Below are 22,162 nucleotides of genomic sequence, written 5' to 3' on the forward strand. Positions count from 1 at the left end.
CGAGTGGGAGAGCGGGCATGGCTGAGGCGGCAAAGGCGCCCGCGCGCCTCGGGCTTCTCAGAGAAGCGGCTCAGTGGCCTCTGAAGCGGTACGGCCGCTTGTTGGCCCTGGGCACTGGAGAGCTGCCTGAACCCAGCCTGGAAGCCGGAGAAGACCCCTGCAAGTGGAAGGTGAGGCCTGAGGGCAGAAACGGCCGCCCGGGGCTCACACCCAGCGAAGGAGCGAAGGCCCGGCCGCGGCCACACAGCCCTGTCCCAGATGGACAGGGCGGAGGGAGGACTGCGGCCTTCTAAGCGACTGCGACAGCAGTGGGAAGCCGCCTCGGGTGTTCTGTTTCCAAGCCGTAGGATGTGTGTGGTTGTGACAGAGCCCACCGCACACGCACACACAGCGGGCGGTGCCCTCCACACCCACGCGTGCCCAGTGTGCCTCTCAGGCCTCCGGTCGGGGACCCCAACCACGTGGTCGTGCGGGACCCATCTGCCTCCGCCACCGGTGCCTAACCGGCCCTCCCGCGGGCTTTAAACGGGCATTTTCACTCTGACAGGTGGTGTGGTATGGGGGCGGGAGTGGACTCGGGAAGGGCGCTGAGCGCACGACTACGATGCTGCAGACAAGGGTGGCCTGGAGGGTGGCAGTAGGGCGGGGGAAATGAGCTGCGGATTTCGGAGGCCACCATCACAGGGCTTGGTGATTGGGTATGAGCGGTGAGAGTCAAGGACTTCCGGGCTTCTAGCAGAAGCAGCTGGGTAGGACGTTGGGGATGGGAAACACTGTTCCTCCTGGAGGAGGAGCAGTGGGGGAGAGCTCCAAGACTTGCATTTGGATGTATTGAGTTGAATCTATTTACAGAGTATCTAAAGGAGATATCGAGTGAGTAGTTGGGTATGCTGGTCTGGACTCTGAAGGGAGATCCAAACTGGAACTCTAAGGGTGTGAGTCGTTAGCAAAAAAAGTGGCATTTACAGTCTTGGCCCCAGATGAGATTCCAAAATCAAGCTCCCAGGGAATCCAACACTCGTAAATCAATTAAGAGGACCGCGTCCTTAAAGAAGATTGACGGGACAGAGTTGGGAAACACCCAAGAGGATGAAAGTTCATAAGTGCTAAAGAGTTGTTTCAAGGGAGAAAAAATGATTAACTTTGTCGAATGATACTGCAAAGTGAAGGAAAATGACGATGAAGGGGTGTTTGTGAATTTAGCAACTGTGTTTTTAACCGTCTTTGTCAAAAGACACTCAGAGGAAAGAAAGTAGTGACAGCCAGACTGGAGTGGATTGAAAAGTGAGGGACAGGTGAGGAGGTGGAGCCAATGTGCATAGGCACTCTTCAGGTGCGTGGCTGTGAACCTGAGAGATAGGGCATGATTTATTCACCACGCTCCAGAACACTGGAGTTAGGGGCACACCTGAAAGGTTGAAATAAATCTAGCTAGGGTCATTTTAGAAGGCACTACATACTTAGCTTTACTTGTTTGTTTGTTTTTGATTTTGTTTTTTTTTTTTAGGTTTTCGCCATGGGGCATATGTGCTTACTGGAGAGAGAAAGTCAGAAAGTACTCCCCAGGGGATGGCCACACTAGTCCCTTCTCTAGTCTCCTTTTGGAATTTCGAGCACCCACACACATGTGCCCAGTGTGATTTTCAAGATGCTGGGTCCAGTACTTGAACTGAGCAGTTGGCCATGTGGGATCCAGTGCTGCTGCTTCCACACTAGCGGTTGGCCCTGCTTTTTTATTTTTTATTTTTTTAAGTTTTTATTTTATGAGAAGGAGAGGAAGACTGATCCCCAACAGCAGCAGTCCCCAACCTTTTTGGCACCAGGGACTGGTTTTATGGAAGATAGGTTTTCCATGGACTAGTGCAGGGATAATTTTGGAATCAAATATATTTATTGTGTGCATTGTAATAATCAAGACTGATACTAGTCTGTAACCTACAGGTTGGGGACTCCTATCCCACAAAGTCTTGCCATGCCATGGTTCCCTCCTAGTCTTCCAGTCAGTCATGATCAGAGGAATGCCTGCAGGAGTGCATGGCATATTCAGGTGACCAGGAACCAAACCAGGCCATATGGCCTCAGTATCACACAGCAGCACCCTCCAACCTGTGTTGCTGTGGCTAGGCCTTTAATTGTACTCTGGTGAAATGCTGTATCTTAAGAAATGGTATCAGCTGAAAATGCAATCAGCGAGGGCTGATTCATAATTAGATCTTAGAAAAAGCTAGAGATGCTTGAGGACCTATTAATTTTTGAGACTGCTTCAACAGGTTCCTCGATACCTTCTCTTAACCCTCTTCAAACCCTTTCTTCTAAGACACAAGTATTGGCTGCATCGGTGCACACACAGCTGAATCTTGACCATTCTAAGGAGTTCTTACAAATTTTTGCTTCTCTTTTCAATGCTTTTCATAATTGCTTATAAGGAATAGCACTCTTCAACAGTTTTCAAATGTTTGGCATAAGGCCATGGGTACAATGACAAGAGATGAGGTTGGCTTTTGCAGGGCTTTTGAAAACTGAACATTTGTACCTTCCTAGAATCTGTGCCGAACCATCCTACCTGCTGTGATCAGTTTCAGCCTAGGTCTGCTTTTTTTTTCTTTTAAATGAAAGAGAAAACAAGGTTTGTTCTATTTTATGGACATTGTGGCTATTGCACAGTAATAATAAAAGATGAGCCAGCTAACTGTACTTTTTAATTTAAAAGTATATAGTACCTACACTAAAATATATGTGTGTGTGCATGTGTGTATATATGTGTACATGTATACACATATATGTGTATTAGATAAGGCATAAATATATATTACTGTGGAAGATGGAGCCATTGGCTGAGCCTGTTTTGAGGTTTCTTTTCTGAAATTCTGGGAGGATGGTTCTCCTGGTACTGTTTTATATAGTTGTTTAATTACAGAGAAGACTTTCATCACAATGGCCACATACTAAGGGAAAAATGTTAACTCAAGAGAAAAAAATAGTACAAGACTTCTGAGATTTGAAGTCCTAGTTGAGAGGTAAGGTACTAAAGATACCTCTACATAGATGATGTAATATTTATGTTTATGCAAACTGATTTGATTTACTTCTCTGAGTTGAATGATTAAATAATCACTCTCTGAAGAGAAATTAACCACAGTTTGGAAGCAGATAAACTTTTTATAACATAGTAAAGGAAAAAGTACAAACAAAACCCCCATTGGTTTAGAGCTTGCTGCTCGGACTTTATCGTGCATATAAATCATCTGGGGTTGTTGTTAAAAATGCAGATTCTGGGGGTACCAGCGGGTGGCATGGTGGTTAAGGTGCCGGACACTCCCACATGGTCAACCACAGTTCGAGTCCTGGACCTGGTGGTTTGCTTTCTCACCTTCTCTCTCTCTCTCCGTGCCTCTCTCTTATCAAATTAAAAATAAATGAATCAATAAATAAAATTAAATAAATAATTTTTAAAAATGCAGACTCTGACTCAGAACAGGTCTTATAGGGGAATGAGAATCTGTGTTTTGTGTTTGTAACAAGCTTCCAGGTGACGCTAAGGTCTTAGGGTCACACTGTGAGTGGCAGGGTTTGGAAGACCTCTGAATGATAAGGGCAGTCATAGAGTAAAATTAATAGAATTAACTTACAGTGTTATGAGGTGAGGCAATCAAATTCATAATGAATATGCACAAGTTGTATTAATAGGGCTAATATTTGAAGAACCATCTGTCATTACTTAAGTGGAATGAGCAAATGAAATACAAATTTGAACTTGATTTTAGTTCCTTACATCTGTTGGCCCAGCCTTTCTGAAAAGATTATCATAACAGATTGGTCCATTTTATGCATTTTATATCTGCGTATAAAGTCAACTAATTTGAGAATAATTTTGCAAGGTGACATTAATTGCAGGTTGCTTTTAAATTAAAGTTTTACCATGTTTTTCAGATTCCAAGGATTTTTTCATACATGCCCTAATTGGTTGAACCCGACAACTTCTTAGGTTTTCCTTTCAAAGGGAAAAAAAAAAAATCATTCTTTAATTTTTATAGGAGGAACTTAAAATAATTGCCCTACTTAGAAATTGAGACAGAATATGAAGTTTGTACTTGAAATGAACTTTTAAATATGAACTGAACACAATATATAATTTGGGTCCTCTTAACAGTATCCTTTTTTTTTTTCTTTCTGTATTCCTAATGCCTACATAGTTCCTACTATGTGACTTAGTAAATGAATGTGTGGTATGGTAACTTGGGGAAACTATGAAATGATAGCTGCTAGTACTTAAGTATTTAGTTTGATATATTTCTTACAGCAGCCCTCGGAAGCCAATATTGCTATACCTATTTTACAGACGAGTGATCTGAAACTCGGATTCAGTACTTTCCCAGGAACACAGATAAGTTGAGAAGAACGAATTCAGATCCTGGTTTGCTTATATTTAAAGCTTGTGTTTTTAACCACTAAGTTGTTTGCCTTAAAATATTAATAGTGCATTTGGGAAATAATAGTTCAATTTTATGAATGAGGAATTTTGAGATGAACACACAGGGTGAAAATGACACAAAATGGCAATTTGGCTTTGTTTTTAGGAGAATTTGAGGTTCAGTAAAACTCTTAAGAAAATTGTTTTAAAATATAGTAAAATAGTAACTATCTGGGTATGCATACTTGCCTGTGGTCCTGGTTAGCTAGGCTGGAGGTAGAAGATCCTGCTGGAATTCTCTCTCTCTCAAAGCAATCTTTTTTTCTCTCATGTAGCATGCTTTTTTGAGAAGTTAACAGGTAATATTTTGTATTAACTAGGATTAAGATTGGGCCTGAGTAATAGAAAATTTAAAACAACCAAAAAAACCCAGAGGATTAAGTAAGTTTGTTCTCCACATGGAAGTCCAGGGCTGGTATGACACTCCAGTGGCAGGAACTAGGGCTCCTTCTCTTTGTTCCTCTGTCGTCTGTGGCTGTGGTCTCGCAATGTGAGACAGGATTGATGTAGACAGCTTGTGGAGGAAGGGATGAAGTAGACAGCGGGACACGCCTGCTGTCTCCTGAGGAAGTTTCCTGTGAGCCACCACGTGACTTTCCTCCTCCTCCAACCCAGTGCCTGGCACTAGACATACAGCCATCCTGGGTACATGGGCAGCTGGCATACGGGGTCCACAAGTTCATGTGTCCCACGAAAAACTAATGGTCCTGTTACCGTGTGAAAAAGGGAAATGAACATTGGAGGACAGCTGACAGTCTACCTCGTGCTTTTTTCTTCTGAATCTGGAGACTGCTAAGAAATGAAGATTGATTCCTGCAGTCCCAGGTTGGAACTCAAAAGACACTTTCTAATAATAGCCACTACAAAAACTATTTTTTAGTACGTAATTGCTATGTCAATACTTAGGAGAGTGCTTGGCAGATGTCTGCCAAATATTTATTGAACTAATGAATTAAGACCAGGCATTTTGCTACACATCTGATGATACCAGTTACTCTTTCTGATGATCCTCTAAAGTAATTATTCCTGTTTTTTCAGATGAAATTAAGTATACTTCTAGGTGGCAAAGCTGGTGTTTGATTCTAGCTCTGATTCCAGGTAACGTCTTACATAAAGTGATAATTCTTAGTGCTGGCCACCAAATAAAGAAGGTGGCGTATCCATGGCCTCTTGAAGTTAAGTGTGTTATGTGACTGATCTTGGCCAATAAATATACATAGGACTGACAGATGTCATGGGCAAATCTGTAAGAGCTGGAGTGTGATTCATCTTGTTTTCCCCCTTTGCCAGTGTTGCAGATGTTGACTTCTCTGTCATCTTGGTCCTTTGGTAACAGTGACAGGCAGTGTGAGTTGGAGTGTGGAGGGTAGAGTGAGGATGGATAGGGAGAACAGACCAAAAAAAAATTGCTTTTAGGGAGCTCCTAATTTCTAGTCTGTACATGACTGAAAGGTACAAAAATGTTATACTTCTTATGTTAAACTGAATTATGTGTCATGTATATTGTAGATTGCATAGATTTTGATGAAGAACCTTGTAAATGACATTCTAACTTATTTTTCTATGACAGAATCATTACTCATTCCAAAGCACTGGTTTATAAACACATATTTTCAACTTTGGGTCAGTCTGTTTTTTCTTTTTTTCTTCAGTAAATAAAAGCTTAATTTTATTGTGCAGCAGACATACTTTTTATATGGCTATGGTTTACTTAACATGATTTAAGATAGAATTTATTTGGACAAGTACAATGAAGATGTTTTTCAGCTTAGTGGTTTAAGGAGTCTAAGTTAGTTTATAATGAAGCCCAAGAGTACTAAAATTCATTTATTTTTAGGACTTGTTTCCTACCTACTATGTGTAAGACACAGTGAAAAGCTCTGTTTAGAGATGACTAAGGCATCACCACTGGAAGGCCAGCCAGTTAAACCGAAGTACCTGCTCATTCAGAATATAGGGTGCTTTTTGGGGCCAGCAGGTGGCGTGGTGGTTAAAGGCGCTGGACCCCCACATGGCCGACTGCAATTGAAGTCTTGGACCTGGCTGCTTCCTCTCTTCCCTCTCCCTCTCTGGTGAAATTAAAAATAAATAAAGTTTAAAAAAATATTATAGGATGCTTTTCACTTCCAGTAACAACACTATCTCTGAGAAATAAGTTTTTTTTTTCTTTTCCTGTGCCAAGGGCACATGCATTGCACAAGGTGTGGGGGAAAGATAGCGCCCCTTGCCAATTGAGCCTGGTCATGTGCCGTCTTCCTCCAGTTCTCCATCCAATCAGGATCCTGGGCATGTGGCTGACATGTAAGCTGCCGGGGCTGGAACTTGAACCTTTGTTCATCTGCACAGTGCTTAGCCACTGCACTAGGGGACTGGCTTAAATGAGGGTATCCTTTTTTTTTTTTAATTTTTTTGAGAGGTGTTTTTATTTAGTTATTTATTTATTTTTGCTACAGGGCACGTGTGCTCACCAGAAAGAGAGAGAGAGAAAGCGAGAAATCACCCCTCGGGGGGATGGCCACACCACAATCCCTTCTCCTCCATTCTCCTTTTGGGATCTTGGCCACAGACACACACGAGCTCGGTGTGAGTTTAAGCCACTGGGTCCGGGACTCAGACCGCAGTCGACTACGTGGGAGTCCAGCGACATAGCCATTGCACTAACTGCTGGTCCTGAAGGTATCTTCTAAACTCAGATTTAGAGTTAGAGTTTGGATATTGGATACGTTATGAGCTTAAATTAAGGACTTCGTAAATGAATAAAAGCATGTGTAAGATAGCAAAAGTGGGTGTGAGAGTGGCAGGGATCTAGGACATGCGTGCTAGTGAAAAGCACAACTTTCTGGCATAGTTGTTGATTTCTTTAGCACTTGTTAGTCTGGAAAAATGTTAAAGGATGTTTTAAACATATTGGTGAAATGTCCTAGGAATATCAGTTATCAAAACAATACAGAAGACTTTTGATTGGTAATTTCAAAGACAAATAACTAACTCCTCGGTTGTGTAGAAAGTGTTTTGAGTGAATATATCCTATTTCTGGCTACTGATAGAAGTGATCAAGTTCCTATAGGTTTAAAAGTGCTGGATAATTTCAGGATTAGTAATCCTACTCAGGGATACATGATAAAAGAAGGGAGATCACATCTGCTTTGATACATGTGATAATTTTATAGATTCTAAAAGAAAAAATGTCCAGTGTGTAGGTTATTGCTTTTTTGAGGGGTGGGTGGAGGTCTGGGTGTTACCGCTCTTGTAATCATCTTTATTATTGTTAATACCTTGTACTTCTGTGAAACATCAAAAATGCTGAATGTTACAGTTTGGTAATTAGTATTTTAGCATAACATACTTGGCAAGTTTGTTGAAAAAACTTGAAACACTTTAGCTATCAAGAGTCAGTAGGGAGGCAGTTGATAGTCTGCTTCGCAATTTTGCACATTTTTTGTATTTTATAATGCATAAATCAGCAGTTTAAGACACCATATAAGGCTGTGACACTTTTGTGGGGTCTTAAAAGCAGAAAACAAAACCCTTCACCAAGTGTGTATAGTAGTTTGCTTATGGTCTGAAGAATGGTATTGGCCTTTCATGCAGATACAGTGTACTTTAGGGTAGGTGTCCCATATTTCCATATAGTTCTGACTTTTTCCTGTGTCACTTTAGATTGACAGTACAGAACTCCATGAATACATATAAATTATGAGAAGATTATCTAACCAGTGTGTAAGCTTGTGGTAGGCCGGCTCTGAACGGAGCTCAGTGTGTGCTGCCGTGTGATGGCTAAATGCTACAATAGTGGAAGTCAGGTTGACGTAAGTCTTCAGCTACACTGAGGGCCGTGACTGGAATGAGGAGACATGTGAAGCTATGAGGAAATGGCTACAGATTTGGTACAAGGGAAAGCATTCAAGATGGGAAAATCAATATGAGAAAATATTGGGGCCAGGCAGTGACAGCCGTAATGCAACTGGATCCAGCTGAGAAAGGTCCTGGGTTTGTGCTCTGCGACCTCCCTATGCGAAGCCGGGCCTGTGCCATGTACCTGCTAGGCATGGGGTGGATTGTGACCTGGAGACCCCGTTGGGAGTGCCTGTTTCTCTGTCTTTCTCATGGAAGAAAATGCAAATTAAATTTTTTAAAATGAGAAGGCCAGCTGGTGGCGTAGTGGTTAAGGCCTCTGGATCCTGCCTGTATGGTTCAAGTCTCGGACATGACAGCTTTAAAAACATGCCGGGCACATGTGCATGCCCCAAATCCCAGCACGGTAGAGAAATGGAGAAGAAGGGGTTGTAGCATGTCCATCCTCCATGTCACTTTCCCACTCTCTGTCTGTAGCAAGTTCATGTCCCCTCTGGCAAAATTAAACAGAAAAACCCATAGGAAAAGTTTGATTATTAGTATTACATGTACCTCAGCATTATAGAAATATATTGTCTTTTATTTATTTTTTCAAGGTGTTTGAGTCCAATGAAGAATCTGGCTATCTTGTTCTCACCATTGTGATATCAGGCCATTTCTTCATTTCCCAAGGACAGACTCTACTGGTAAGTTTTATTTATTTATTTATTTATAGTTTAATAGGCAAATATATTTATTGTCTTAGCTTTTACATTAACTTGTTTATATCCCCAAGTTTCTTCATTCTCACGGAAATTCAAGTTCAACAAATGAAGCATTTGTCAAGTGTGCTGTAACAGAATACAGAAACAGTGAATATTGCCTGCTGTAAAATAATTTAGGATTTTTTTGGGGAGTCAAGGTCGATTAAAGGATTGAGATTAATCAGTGTGATAAAGGATTCTTAATTGAGGAGATTGAGTTGAATACAGGCCAGATTTATAGAAGAGAGAGTTTTCCAGGTAAGGAAAATAGCATATACAGAAAATAGCTAAAGAAAACTTAGAGCATGCTATTATTAATTAGTAGAGCCCTCCATTAGAGTCTCATTTTATAAAGATGCATTTGTGCTTTATTCCAAATGTATTTACTTAGGAAATTTTGGGATGAAAAAATATGTAAAGGAGAGAGAATCATCTTGTTTGAAAATTTAGGTTTAATGTAATACATAGAAACACAATGAATAACAAGACAGCTAACTTCTAATCAAATACATTTTACAAGAAAGGGAGTGTAAAATGTAATGGAAGGTTGTCACATGATTTTAGGTATGAGTAATGTCTATATAGACATAATAAAGTCAATAACATTTACTGAACACATGGCACAATTTATTCACTTAACAAATACTTAGGAGTAATTAATATTTAGGCATCTTTTGGGGGGATGCTAAGGATATAGCAGTGAATGGCAAAACCATTATGAAATTTTTCATTTTGTTGGGGAGAAACAGCAATACATAAGTAGGCCAAATTGATTAGTAAAAGCCATTGATTTTTGGTGAATCCCTTACATGTTCTATTATTAACATGATAAGATCCCACATGTGTCTAAAGTGTGATGGCTCATCCTCCCACTTATTTGAGCTATAGCCTTATTTCATTTGATTTGACCTGCAAAAAAATCAGTTTCCTGTGATTTTTTAAAACTGCAGCAGTAATAATACTGTTTTGCTCTAACCACCACTGCCGGCTTGCAGGAGTTGCAGGAGATAACATTTCTTCAGGTGCTAATGAAGAATGCTCCAGAGGGTAGGCTGAGGGATGCCTAACCCTGTCAGTATCACATGGTGACAGGGCTAGTTTGATTTCCGTAGGTGATCGCTGTGCTTTCTATCTATTATCTTTTTGCAACATTGTAAATGTTTCAATCTGGTAGATGTTTCTTTGTCTCATGCATAGAATGATTTTTGCACTACAGTTACAGAGCAGTTTTGTCAAATTCCGGGGTACCTACCACTGAGAAAAATTAAGAGTAATTACAGTTTGGTGCCTTGTTGTATCAACATATATAACTTGTATAGTAATATTTTGACAGTCTTTTTAAAAGATTATATCTGCACACACACACACACACACACATAAAATATCAGATTTTTAATTTTTTCTGTGGGGTGCTTGTGCTTGCCAGAGAGAGAGGGAAAGTGAGAAATCACCCCCCAAGGGGGATGGCCACACCGCAATCCCTTCTCTGAGGATTTTGGGCAAGCCGCACAAGCACTCAGATGCTGTTTAAGCTGCTGCGTCTGGGACTTGAACCATGGAGTTGACCATGTGGGATTTAGCACCTTAACCAAGCTCTGCTGACCCTAAAGATGATTTTAAAATCACCCTTATGTATGTAAAATTTACACCAGAGAATATTTACTAACTTTAAGTGTTTCATTTGATGTGTTTTGACAAGTGTAGATGGTCACATAATCATAATTGAGAGCTTTTCAATTAACCCCCAAATGTCCTTGGGTCTCTTTGTAGTCCCTCCTGCCCACCCTCTGCACCTAGCAACTACTGATCTGCTTTCGTTACTGTAGTTCTGCCCTTTCTTTCTGATTTACTCTTAGTAATTGATTGATGGTTAAGAATGTATGTATTTACCACGCACACCATATTCGTTTGAAGTGTATATACATGGTGGAATGCTGCTATCTAATTAACATGCATGATCTCAATACAGTTTTGCCTTTCCTAGGATTTCCTGTATGGACTCTCATGTAGTCCTCTGCTAGGCTTTAACATAATGCTTTTGAGATTTATTCGTATTGCATATTATTAGTAGTTCCTTCCTTTTCATTACTGACCTGTAGTCCATTATATGGATAAACCTAATTTGCTTATTCATACAACTTGCAATGAAGATTTAGGTTGTTTCCAATTTTTGTCTATTATCAATAACACTGCTAAACATTTGTATACGAGCCTTTGAATCGACTTTTCTTTTTAATTAATTTCTTTTCTGAAATTTTTAAAAATTAATTTACATTCATTCCCTGGGCATTGTCACAGCGTACAAAATATGATTTCCCATCCATAATACACTGCATAGTGGCTTAATCATACATGTTATTGATAATTTTCTGTTTCGTGTCATGTGTGTGCGTGTGTGTGTGTGTATATATATATATATATTTTTTTTTTTTAACCCCTATTTCTCGCCCTCTGCCATTTCCTACCCTCCTCCCAGACTATCTCTGGACTCTACAGTTGTTTTACATTCCTTTTTTTCCCCACATTTTATTGATTACATAAATTTCCAAATAATCTACAGGCATTCTACCATGTACATACACTTCAAAAGAATATGGCGTGCGTGGTAAATACATACAATCTTACCCATCAATTTAACTTGCTATTTTCAATGGCAAGTTCAGCTGGTATATACATATCTGTGAGGACATTCTGACTTTAGGCATGAAACTCTGAGTAGAATGAATATACTATAAGGTAGCACCGAGCTGATGCTATAGAGCTTACTACGGTCATTAAATAGAATTAGTTTTCCTACAAAATTTGCTGAGGTTGTGATTGGGAATGCTTCATAAATATCAAACAATTGGGGAGAATTGACTGCTTGCTATTGAGTCTTCTAACTATGAGCATGTTTTAACTCTCCACTTATTAATCTCCCCTTTAATTTCTCCAGCTACACACCTAGGCTACATAGTATGACATGTATGTTCCTCACACAGCCTCTGTTGTGTACATAGTCTGTCATTGACTGAAACATAATTATGTATCACATGACCGGACTGGTTTTATTTCCTTTGGATATCTAGGAGTAGAAAGCTGATCATATGGTAGCTCTATTAGTTTTTGAGGAAACTGTATACAGTTTTCCACAATAGCTATACCAGTATACATCTCCACTAACAATGTACAAGGGTTCCCTCTTCTCTACATCCTTGCTAGTATTTAGCTTTTGTCTTTTTGATAAAGCCATGCTGAGAAATATGAGGTGCTATCTCATTCGGTTTTGATGTGCATTTCTGATGATTAGTAAGGTTGAACACCTTTTCATATACCTGTTAACCATTTGTAGGTCTTAGGGGAAAAACGTCCTTTAGAGTCCTTTGCTCATTTTTCAAGTGGATTATTTGGGATTTTTTGAGTTGTCTGAGTTCCTTTTGTATTTTGTTTATTAACTTATCAAGCTTATGATTTACACAAATTCTCTCCCGCTTTATGAGTTACCTTACCTTATTGATTGTTTCTTTTGGTGTAGTTTGCTGAGAGTTTCAACTCATGAATAGGAGTTGAGTTTTGTTGACTGCTTTTTCTGCATCTTTTGAGTTTTTTTTTTTAATACATTTTTAAGAGTATTCAGTTCTTGGGACCAGCAGTTAGCATAATGGTTATGTCGCTGGATTCCCATGTAGTCGACCGCAGTTCGTGTCCCAGACCTGGTGGCTTAAAACTCACACCGGGCGTGTGTGCATGCGTGCCCAAGATCCCAAGAGGAGAATGGAGGAGAAGGGATTGCAGCGTGACCATCCCCCCTGGGGGGTGATTTCTCGCTTTCTGTCTCTATGTCTCTCTCTCTCGGTCTGTCTGGTGAGCGCACACGCCCTATAGCAAAAACCTCTCAAAAATAAAAAGAGTATTCAGTTCTTGCTGAATCAACCTTTATTGTAGAAGTATTTGATTTTTAAAATTATATACACTTACAGTCTACACCCCAGCTTTGGCCAACCCTAGATCATGGGGACATGTGTGCCTGGCATGTGCAGAAGATTTTCTGGACGTGAACCTGGAACCTTCCCATGTGTGTCAGCCTTGCACAGCATTGTGTCACTGTCTAACCCCCAAGAATACATATTTAACAGATATTTTACCACTTAAACATCCATTTTTGCTGTTCATATAACTTAAAGTACTGTTTTGGTTTTATAAGAACCAACACATATAAGAGCAAATATCTCTCAATTATAACATGCTACAATGGCAGTTTTATGTTGCTATCACAGCTACACATCCTTTCCCTCGTACTAATCTGGGTCATGATACATTTTTAGAAATTTTCTCATAAAAGGTAAGGGCAGGATGGGCATGGAAAGTTTTAGCCACTTTCCAATTTCTGGCATGGGTTAAAATGCTCTATAGTTATACTCACAGATTTTTTAATGCCAGAGGGTGTGTGTGTATGTGCTTGCATGAGGGAGAAAAAGGAGAACTATGCCCCCAAGGGGACCTGGTCACATTGCAATTTTTCTCCCTCCAATTCTCCATCTCATCAGGATCCTGAGCACGTGTGTGCTCAGCATGTTTTTCAAGATGCGTGGGCCAGGACTCGGACCTTGGTTGGTCATGTGTCATCTGCCTTCCTTTGTGTAGTGTTTAACCACTGCACAGTAGGGCCCACTCTGTGCTCAAATTTTAATGGAAACTATACAACCAAGTACAAGAACAAGGTGATTTCTTCCAGAGAAGTTGGTGATTAGGGCCCAGTTACTGCTTCATGTGTGTAGTATGGTTTTGCGGAAGTTCAAACTGTCAGCAAAACTTTGGGCTTCTGCTTGGTCCTGGGCAGCTAGGTAAAGCTCATTAGCCTTGAACTTCACAGGTCTCTGATTGCCATCAGAGCTTAATGCTTCAGGTCAATTTCTGCTCATTTAGAATCTTCATTCAAATGGAAATGCCACTGCCTGAGGGCTTCCTGCAGATATACCACCAGGCCATTGTATTGGCATTTATGTCAGTGGTTTGGAGTAGCAAGAAAGCAGCGAGGTCTTGGCCCCATCCTCTTCCACCTTCCTTGGACTTAGGCTCAACTGGTTTCCTTTCTCCAGTCTTGGCATTTTGAACAGATTCTCCCTTGACTATTTTGGGCTTTAAAACTTTTTTCTAATTGTGGTAAATATACATAACATAAAATTTACCATCTTAATTTTTTTTATAGTTTTGTTATATGGTGCATGCTCTTGCTAGAGAGAGAAAGATGGAAGGGAGGGGGAGGGAGAGAAAGAGCAAGCAAGAAAGAGAAATCACCCTCCAGGGGGATGGTCAGGCCACAGTCCCTTCTCTCCTAGTGTTCCTGGCATTTTGGGCATGCATGCACATGCACTTGGTGTGTGTGTGTGTATTTTATGGGTTTTGCCAGAGGGCTCATATGCTCACCCCGAGAAAGACAAGGAGAGTGAGAAATCACCCCCAGGGGGAAATGCCACACTGTAGTCCCTTCTCCATTCACCTCTCAGGATTTGGGGTACACAAACACACACACACACACATGCACGCATGGTTGGTGTGAATTTCAAGCCGCCCAGTACAGAGCTTGAACCATGGCCACCAATGTGGGAGTCCTCTGTCTTAATCACCACAATACCTGTGGGACCCCATCTTAACCATTTTTTTCTCCTAAGAATTATTTTATTTAATTTTATTAATTTTATTTGACCAGAGAGGGACAGAGACAGAGAGAGAGAGTGAGAAAGCCACCAGGTCCAGGACTTGAACCATGATCAGCCTTGTAGGAGTGTCCAGTGTCCTAATCACCACACCACCTGCTGGCCCCATCTTAACCATTTTTAAACATACATATTAGTTGGGACCAGCTGTTGGCATAATGATTATGTCGCTGGACTCTCACATAGTTGACCACGATTCAGGTTCCAGACCCGGTGGCTTAAACTCACATCAGGTGCGTGTGTGTGCGTTCCCAAAATCCCGAGAGGAGAATGGAGGAGAAGGGATTGCAGCATGGCCATCCCCCCTGGGGTAATTTCTCACTTTGTCTCTCTGCCTCTTTCTCTCTCTGCCTCTCTGGCAACCACATGTCCCCTATAGCAAAAATCTCAAAGAAAAAAGGAAGAAAAAGGAAAAGAAAAAAAAAGAAGCTGCCATACTGTTTTCCACAATGATTGGACCATTTTATATTCCCACCACTAGTACACAAGGGTTCTGCTTTCTCTGTCTTTGCCAATACTTGTTATTTTCTATATTTTTAGTAGTACCCATCTTAATGGGTGTGAGATGATATCTCATTGTGGTATTGATCTGCATTACTCTAATTGGTAATGTTGAGCATCTTTCATGTGCTTGGCCATTTGTACCTTTGGAGAAACGGCTGTTCTGTTTCCTGATAAGTGCTTTATCGTTGATGTGATACAGAGTTGGGCTTTTAAAGGGAACTGTAATTCACCTCCACACAAACGTGTATGCATGTGTGTGCACACACACCAAGTGGTGAATGCAACTTTCTTTTTGCTAGGTCTCGGGTCACCTCCTTCCCTGCCCCTGTTTTTCCTTTTAGCTTGGGTTAGGCATGGTATAAGCACTCTGGGTCCTGTTTAGGGGACTTGGGAGCATGGCTTCTCTGGGGAACAGAACCTGCCTTATTGCGCTCTCTCCCTAGTCACCCTTAAATATGAGATCGCTCCTGCCGTCCGCTCTGCGCTCCATGCTCAGTTCTACTTGTCTTCTCCCCGCCTGGTGCTTGAGGTCCTGGTGACAGTAGTTCATTTTCCCTTCAATGGGTACCGTTTCTCCCCATATCAAATCCCTTTTTTAAAAAATATTTACAACTCCCTTTGGGACATTTCTCCAAATTTAAAAACATTCTATTTACGGGACCAGCAATTAGTGTAATGGCTATGTCGCTGGACTCCCATGTAGTCGATCATGGTTTGAGTCCTAGACCCGGTGGCTTCAAACTCACGCCGGGTGCGTGTGCGCCCAAGAGCCCGAGAGGAGAATGGAGGAGAAGGGATTGTGGCGTGGCCATCCCTCCTGGGGGGTGATTTCTCGCTTTCTGTCTCTCTGTCTCTCTCTTTCTGGCGAGCACACATGCCCTATAGCAAAAACCTCTCCAAAAAAATATTCTATTTATAACCATAAATCTCTAAAGATCCACCTTTCTCAGCATCTCCCTTTTCACTTAGAAGTTGAAGAAGCCAAAGTCTCAAGCCAAGTTTCTAAAGATACCCGTGATTATTTCCCAAGACTGTAGCTTTTGTTTCTAGCCTCTCATTTTTATCTCACTTGGTTCTGATTCAACATGAGCGTCTTCACCTAAATAATGTCTGGAACTCAGAAGTTAAATGGTCTTGAGGCAGTTTTAATTCTATTTACTTGGGAAACATGAGCCATGATGGAAATTCTGGGTATGTAGTTTTGTTTTGTTTTAGTTTCCTTTTTATTTTTCACATTCAGCCAGAATATCCTTCCAAAAGGAGGAGTTGTCTTTCTTGTTACTAGTGAAAATGTTATATTCCTATTTGAGTGAATTCTGGGATCTTCAAATACTAATTTTAGCCCAGTTAGTTTTTAAAATGTTCAAAGAAGTCTCAACCCCAGAATTTTCTTTTTTAAAAGATTTTATTTAACTTTATTTTACTTATCTATTTATTTACTATTTGTTTGTTTATTTATTTAAATTTGACCAAAGGGGGACAGAGAGAGATGAGAGAGAGAGAAAGCTGCCAGATCTGGAACTTGAACTGCAGTCAACCATGTGGGAGTCCAGTGCCCTTAACCACCATGCCACCTGCCAGTCCCAACCCCAGAATTTTCTAAAAGGGAAGATTTAACACAAACTTTTAAAATCAAGATCTTCACATAGACTTTTTTTGGAGAGATTTTTTTGCTATAGGGCGCGTGCGCTCGCCAGACAGACAGAGAGAGACATAGAGACAGAAAGCGAGAAATCACCCCCCAGGGGGGATGGTCACGCTGCAATCCCTTCTCCATTCTCCTCTTGGGATCTTGGGCACGCACGCACATGCGCCCGGCACACATGCACTCTTTACATTGGAACCAGTCTTGGCCACGTTTTCAGAAAAGTGAAACTACTTTCCCAGTGAAAACAAAGGTCTTCATAACTTTGTCACCGCCTTCCACTTTTAAAACCACTGGCATTAATTAACTTTCATGGGGCCAGCAGGTGGCATAGTGGTTAAGGTGCTAGAATCCCACATAGCCAACTGTGGTTCGAGTCTTGAATCTGGTGGCTTGAAACTTATGCCGGGCGTGTGTGCACGAGAGTTTCATGTCTATGTCACTGTCTAGCTCCTTAATCACCTTGTAAAGGCCCCTCCTCCTTACACTATCACTCTGGTGATTAAGTTTCAACATAAGGATTTGGGGGAACACTTCAGACTATAGCATTCCACCCCAGCCCTCAAAATGTATGCCCTTTAGACATGCAAAATAGTAAGTCTCTCAATAGCCCTGCAAGTCTCCATTGGAAAGACGAAAGTCCAGAGTCACGTCTAAATCAGATATGGGTGAGACTCGAGGTAAGATTCATCCCAAAGCAAGTTCCTCTCCAGCGGTGAGCCTATGAAGTCAAACAAGCTATGGTGCTTCTATGGTACAATGATGGGACAGGCATAGGATAGATATTTCTATTCCAAAAGGAAAGAAGTAGACAAGAAGAAATATTCAGTCCCATGTAAATTCATAACCCAACAAAGCAAAAATTCAACCTTGCAGCTTGAGAATAATCCTTGACTTCATGTCCTACTTTCTGGATACACTGGTGACATAGAGTGACACTGGTTATTGCCCACAACTCAAAAAAAAAAAAAAATCAGAGATGCAGGCACAGAGGGGATAGCAAAGTAGAGTTTATTGAAGGAGAGAGCAGTTCTTGGGCAAGGGAGGGAGCCCCAGAAATTGGAGTGCTGAAGACGAAATGAGGTGAGAGGTCTTTTGTCTTGTGGGGTTTTTTGAGAGGTTTTTGCTATAGGGCTCCTGTGCTCGCCAGAAAGAGACAGAGATAGAAAGTGAGAAATCACCTCCCCCAAACCCAGGGGTGGGGGATGGCCATGCCGCAATCCCTTTTCCTCCATTCTCCTCTCAGGATCTTGGGCACGCACACGCGCCCGGCATGAGTTTAAGCCACCGGATGCAGGACTTGCACTGCAGTTGACTACGTTGGAGTCTAGTGACATAGCCATTACGCCAACTGCTGGTCCCAAAGTGAGAGGTTTTTACCTTGGGCAGGAGGGGCTTGTCCATGCATTCCCCTCATGGTGAGGGTCACATGTTAGATGGGTCAGGTGGTGGTTCTAATTTTGGAATGGGTACAAAGTTCTCAAGACTCTAAAGGCTTTGGGCCATGAAGACTATTAACACCTTCTCGAATGTGGTAGGACCTGGAAAAGGCCTTAATCAGTGTATTTGCTTTAGGTGAGCTGCCTAGGTTAATCACTGAGTCACTGTTGAAAGCCATTCCTTGTGTGAGCAAGCAGGTCAGTGAGAGCTGAGCTGCTGTGTCTCCATCTTAGAGCTTAGCCATTTTGTGATTTCATTCTGGGCCTATACTCAATGTATCTTTAGGGTCCCTGCCTCCTACCTCAGTTCTACTAGGCATTGCCGTACTGGGGACTGTGTGGTAACAGTGAGGGCCCTGCCCCTGTGGCGTTTCTCTGTCCAGGTCCTGAGCTCTCTAAGGTATCCTTAAAATGTAGATGCAGGTTGTTACATCTCTGCAGTTTGTGGACCCTGCACACCAGCAGAGTTTAGCATCGTATGGACGCTTCCAGGATTTATGACTTGCGCTCTCTCTGGAATAGCAGCCTGAGCTGTACTGGAACCTGCTCGAGTAACAGCTGAGGCAGTCAAGGATGACTGCAACAGAGTGCAGGAAGCAGAGACTTGAGATAACCCTGGGCATCGAGCCCCAAGTTTCCATGGGTGCCCTGGACGCCTCCCTTGTAACCCTCTGTCTTGAGGACCTTGCACTCTGGGCCTGATGGGTGTTGCCACCCTGAAGAGCTCCAAAATGCTTTTGGGGCTCATTCTCCCATTGTCTTGATGAATAGTATCTGGCTTCCTTCTAGCATACTAATCTCTTTAGCTGGGCCAGAAAAAACCCAAAACTCACTTAAGCGCTCTAATCATTCTAATCTCCAGCCTTCCCTTTCTCTTATTTGCTTTCCCAGTACTCTTTATTTCATTATTATTATTTATTTATTTATTTAAGTTTGCTATGGGGCACATGTGCTCATCAGAGAGAGAGAAAGGGAAAGTGAGAAAGCAAGCCATCAGGTCCAGGAGTCTGAACCACAGTCAGCCATGTGGGAATCTTGTGCCTTAACCACCATCTACCACCTGCTGGTACTCGCTTCCCCCACCCAGTACTCTTTCTAAACTCTAACGGTGATAGTGTGTCTGTGCCAATGTGGCTTCTGGTGCCAAGTGTAGCATGTCAGGTGTAGGACACCAACACAGTCGAGTTAGATTAGGCTCTGCTTAATTGGTAAAGGAAGTATAATAGTATCTCATTAGAAATAAGGTAACCACTCATGACTGGAATAGATACAATGAATCTCAGCATCACTTTTTTTTTTTTTTTAAGGTTTTTGCCATAGGGTATATATACGCTAGCTGGAGAGAGACAGAGAAAGGGAAAGTGAGAACTCAACCCTCACGGGGAATGGCTACTCAGCAATCCATTCTCTTCCTGTGATTTGGGGCATGCATGCACATGTGCCCAGCGTGATTTTCAACCACCAAGTCCGGGACTCAGACTAGGTGGGACCTGTCAGCCATGTGGGAGCCTAGCACCTTAACTACCATGCACCACCTGCACGCCCAAAGGTCCCACCTCATAAAGGCAATTCCATTTCAACATGAGTTTTGCAGTAGGCATTCAGACTTGGTAGCACTGAGTTTTGGTAAATGTATACAACTGTATAGCCCCCATCACAATTGTGATAGAAAACGTTTCTCTCCCCCCACAAAAGTTCCCTCATGCTCACCCACATTTATCTCTGGACAACCACTTTCTGTCTGCTGCCTTTGGCAGTATAGATTGTTTTGCCTTCACTAGAAATGAATATAAATGGTGTCACACAGTATGTGCTCATTTGTGTCTCACTTCTTTAAGTCAGCATGGTGTGTTTGAGACTCATCCACATGTCATGTGTACATGTCATGTTCTTTTTTGCTGATGAGTATTTCATTTTATGGCTGTACCAGTTTGTCCATTCACCTGTTGGTGGGTATTCAGGTTATTTCCAGTATGAGGCAGTTAGAAATAAAGCTGCTATTAACACTTGTGTACAAGTCTTTGTGTATTACCTTAATTTTTCTTGAGTAATGGCTAAGCATTGCTGAATTGCACAGTGAATCAGAATTTAACTTTATAAAAATGGTGTGTGTGTGTGTGTGTGTACTTCCCACAGTAACTGATTTTGCTTTTCCATCCGCTCCATGTAATAGTTCCGTCTGCTTTAAATGCTTGTTAACAGTGGTGTTGTCAGCCTTTACAATCTTACCCATCCTAGTGTCTGTGTAGTAGTATGCTATTGTTGTTTAATTCTCATTTTCTGGATGACTGATGAAGCACATTTCTCATTTGCTTAGTGGCAGGTTACAAAACAGAACATTTTCAGTATCCCAGAGACCTCTATCATGTTCCCCTCCAGTGGCTGCTGCAACCCCCTCTCCCCAGAGGCTAGCTAACTACCATCTACTATGTTTTTGGTGAACATTTGTATGCATTTTTGTTCGGTATACAACTAGGGTTGAAATGGATTAATTTGAAGTGGGATTAGTGAGTTACAGGACACTGCTTCTCAAACTTTAATGCATACATGAATTATTTGAGCTCTAAAAATACTGATTGTGAATCTGCAGGTTGGAGGTGGTCTGGGATTTTACATTTCTAAGAAACTCGTAGGTGAAGCTGTGCTCTGCTTTGGTAGATACTACCAGAGAGTTTTCCAAAGGTATGATGCCCAACTTAAATGCCCTTGAGTAACAAATGAGAGTTCGCATTGTTGACAACATTCTTGGTAATACACTCTTAGTATTTTTTAACTTCAGGCCAGCAGGTGGTATAGAGGTTAAGGGAGCTGGATCCCACATGGCCTGCTGCCTGATTTGAGTCCTATACCCAAAGACTTGAGAACACATTGGGCACATGTGTGTGTAAGCCCAAAATCTCAAGAGGAGAATGGAGGAGAAGGGATTGTTGTGTGGCCATCCCTCCTGGGGGGTAATTTCTCACTTTCTGTCTGCCTGTCTGTCTCCAGTGAGCACACGTGCCCTGTAGCAAAAACAAAAACAAAGCAACTAAAGTTTATTAATTTCTTAATTGGGTGGAGGGAGACAGACCAACCACTGACCAGGTCTCCTTATGCTACTGTCCTTCCAGGCAGCCAGGATCACAGGTGTGCACAGGTGTCCTCAGTGTGTTCAGGTAGATCTGGGGTCCAAACCACATCTCCTGTGTGGCTCCAGTATCACTCATGGCTTGCATTGCCATGGCTGGGCCTTTGTCTTTTTTCTTCTAGCTGTTTTGGTAATGATATCTTGCTATGGTTAATTTGTATTTTTCTAATTACTAATGAGGTTGAGCACTGTTTCTTATGATTTTGGTCTGTTAGATATCCTCTTTTGTGAAGTATCTGTTGAAATCTTCTCATTTTTCTTTTTTTAATTACATTATTTTTATTAATAAAAGATAAAATACAAAATCAATGTCAGACTTTATGTTGAACCATCCTATGTGAAGGTAGGAATATGAAAACAAAGTTTTGACATCCTTAAAGTAGGAAACCATTTGCCGTTTTAATTTCTATTAGTCTGAATCTAGATACCACATATACCCATAGTCCTTGAGAACTTCTCTTGGTTGCGCTCTCATCTCCACAATTTCTGAGATTCTGACTGAATGCAGTATCATATATGTGATTTTTTGACAGCTAAGAAAGGTATGGAAAGCCACTGTACTCATGTCAGGGGTGTTTAACAGGCTGTTTCATTTCCACTGATCTCATTCTGTATTATCCTCACAGTGTTCTTAGAAGTGGCTTGATGGTCATAGCAATATCAGTTACTAATATCCCTAACC

The 22,162-nt window shown here is 41.5% G+C and overlaps 1 protein-coding gene across 1 annotated transcript in view; it reads left to right on the forward strand.

Moving 5' to 3' along the window:
* Positions 1-17: 17 nt before the first annotated feature.
* The window catches only part of REC114 (REC114 meiotic recombination protein), a 66,691-nt gene continuing 44,546 nt past the window's right edge, over positions 18-22,162 (forward strand). Inside the window, exons 1-2 of the mRNA XM_006167279.2 lie at positions 18-170; positions 8,923-9,012. Coding sequence (XP_006167341.1) covers positions 18-170; positions 8,923-9,012 — 243 coding nt within the window. The remainder of the gene's footprint in view (positions 171-8,922; positions 9,013-22,162) is intronic.

The sequence above is a fragment of the Tupaia chinensis genome, unplaced genomic scaffold (genome assembly GCF_000334495.1).
Source record: "Tupaia chinensis unplaced genomic scaffold, TupChi_1.0 Scaffold144682_1, whole genome shotgun sequence".
In the NCBI taxonomy this organism is placed as follows: Eukaryota; Metazoa; Chordata; class Mammalia; order Scandentia; family Tupaiidae; genus Tupaia; species Tupaia belangeri.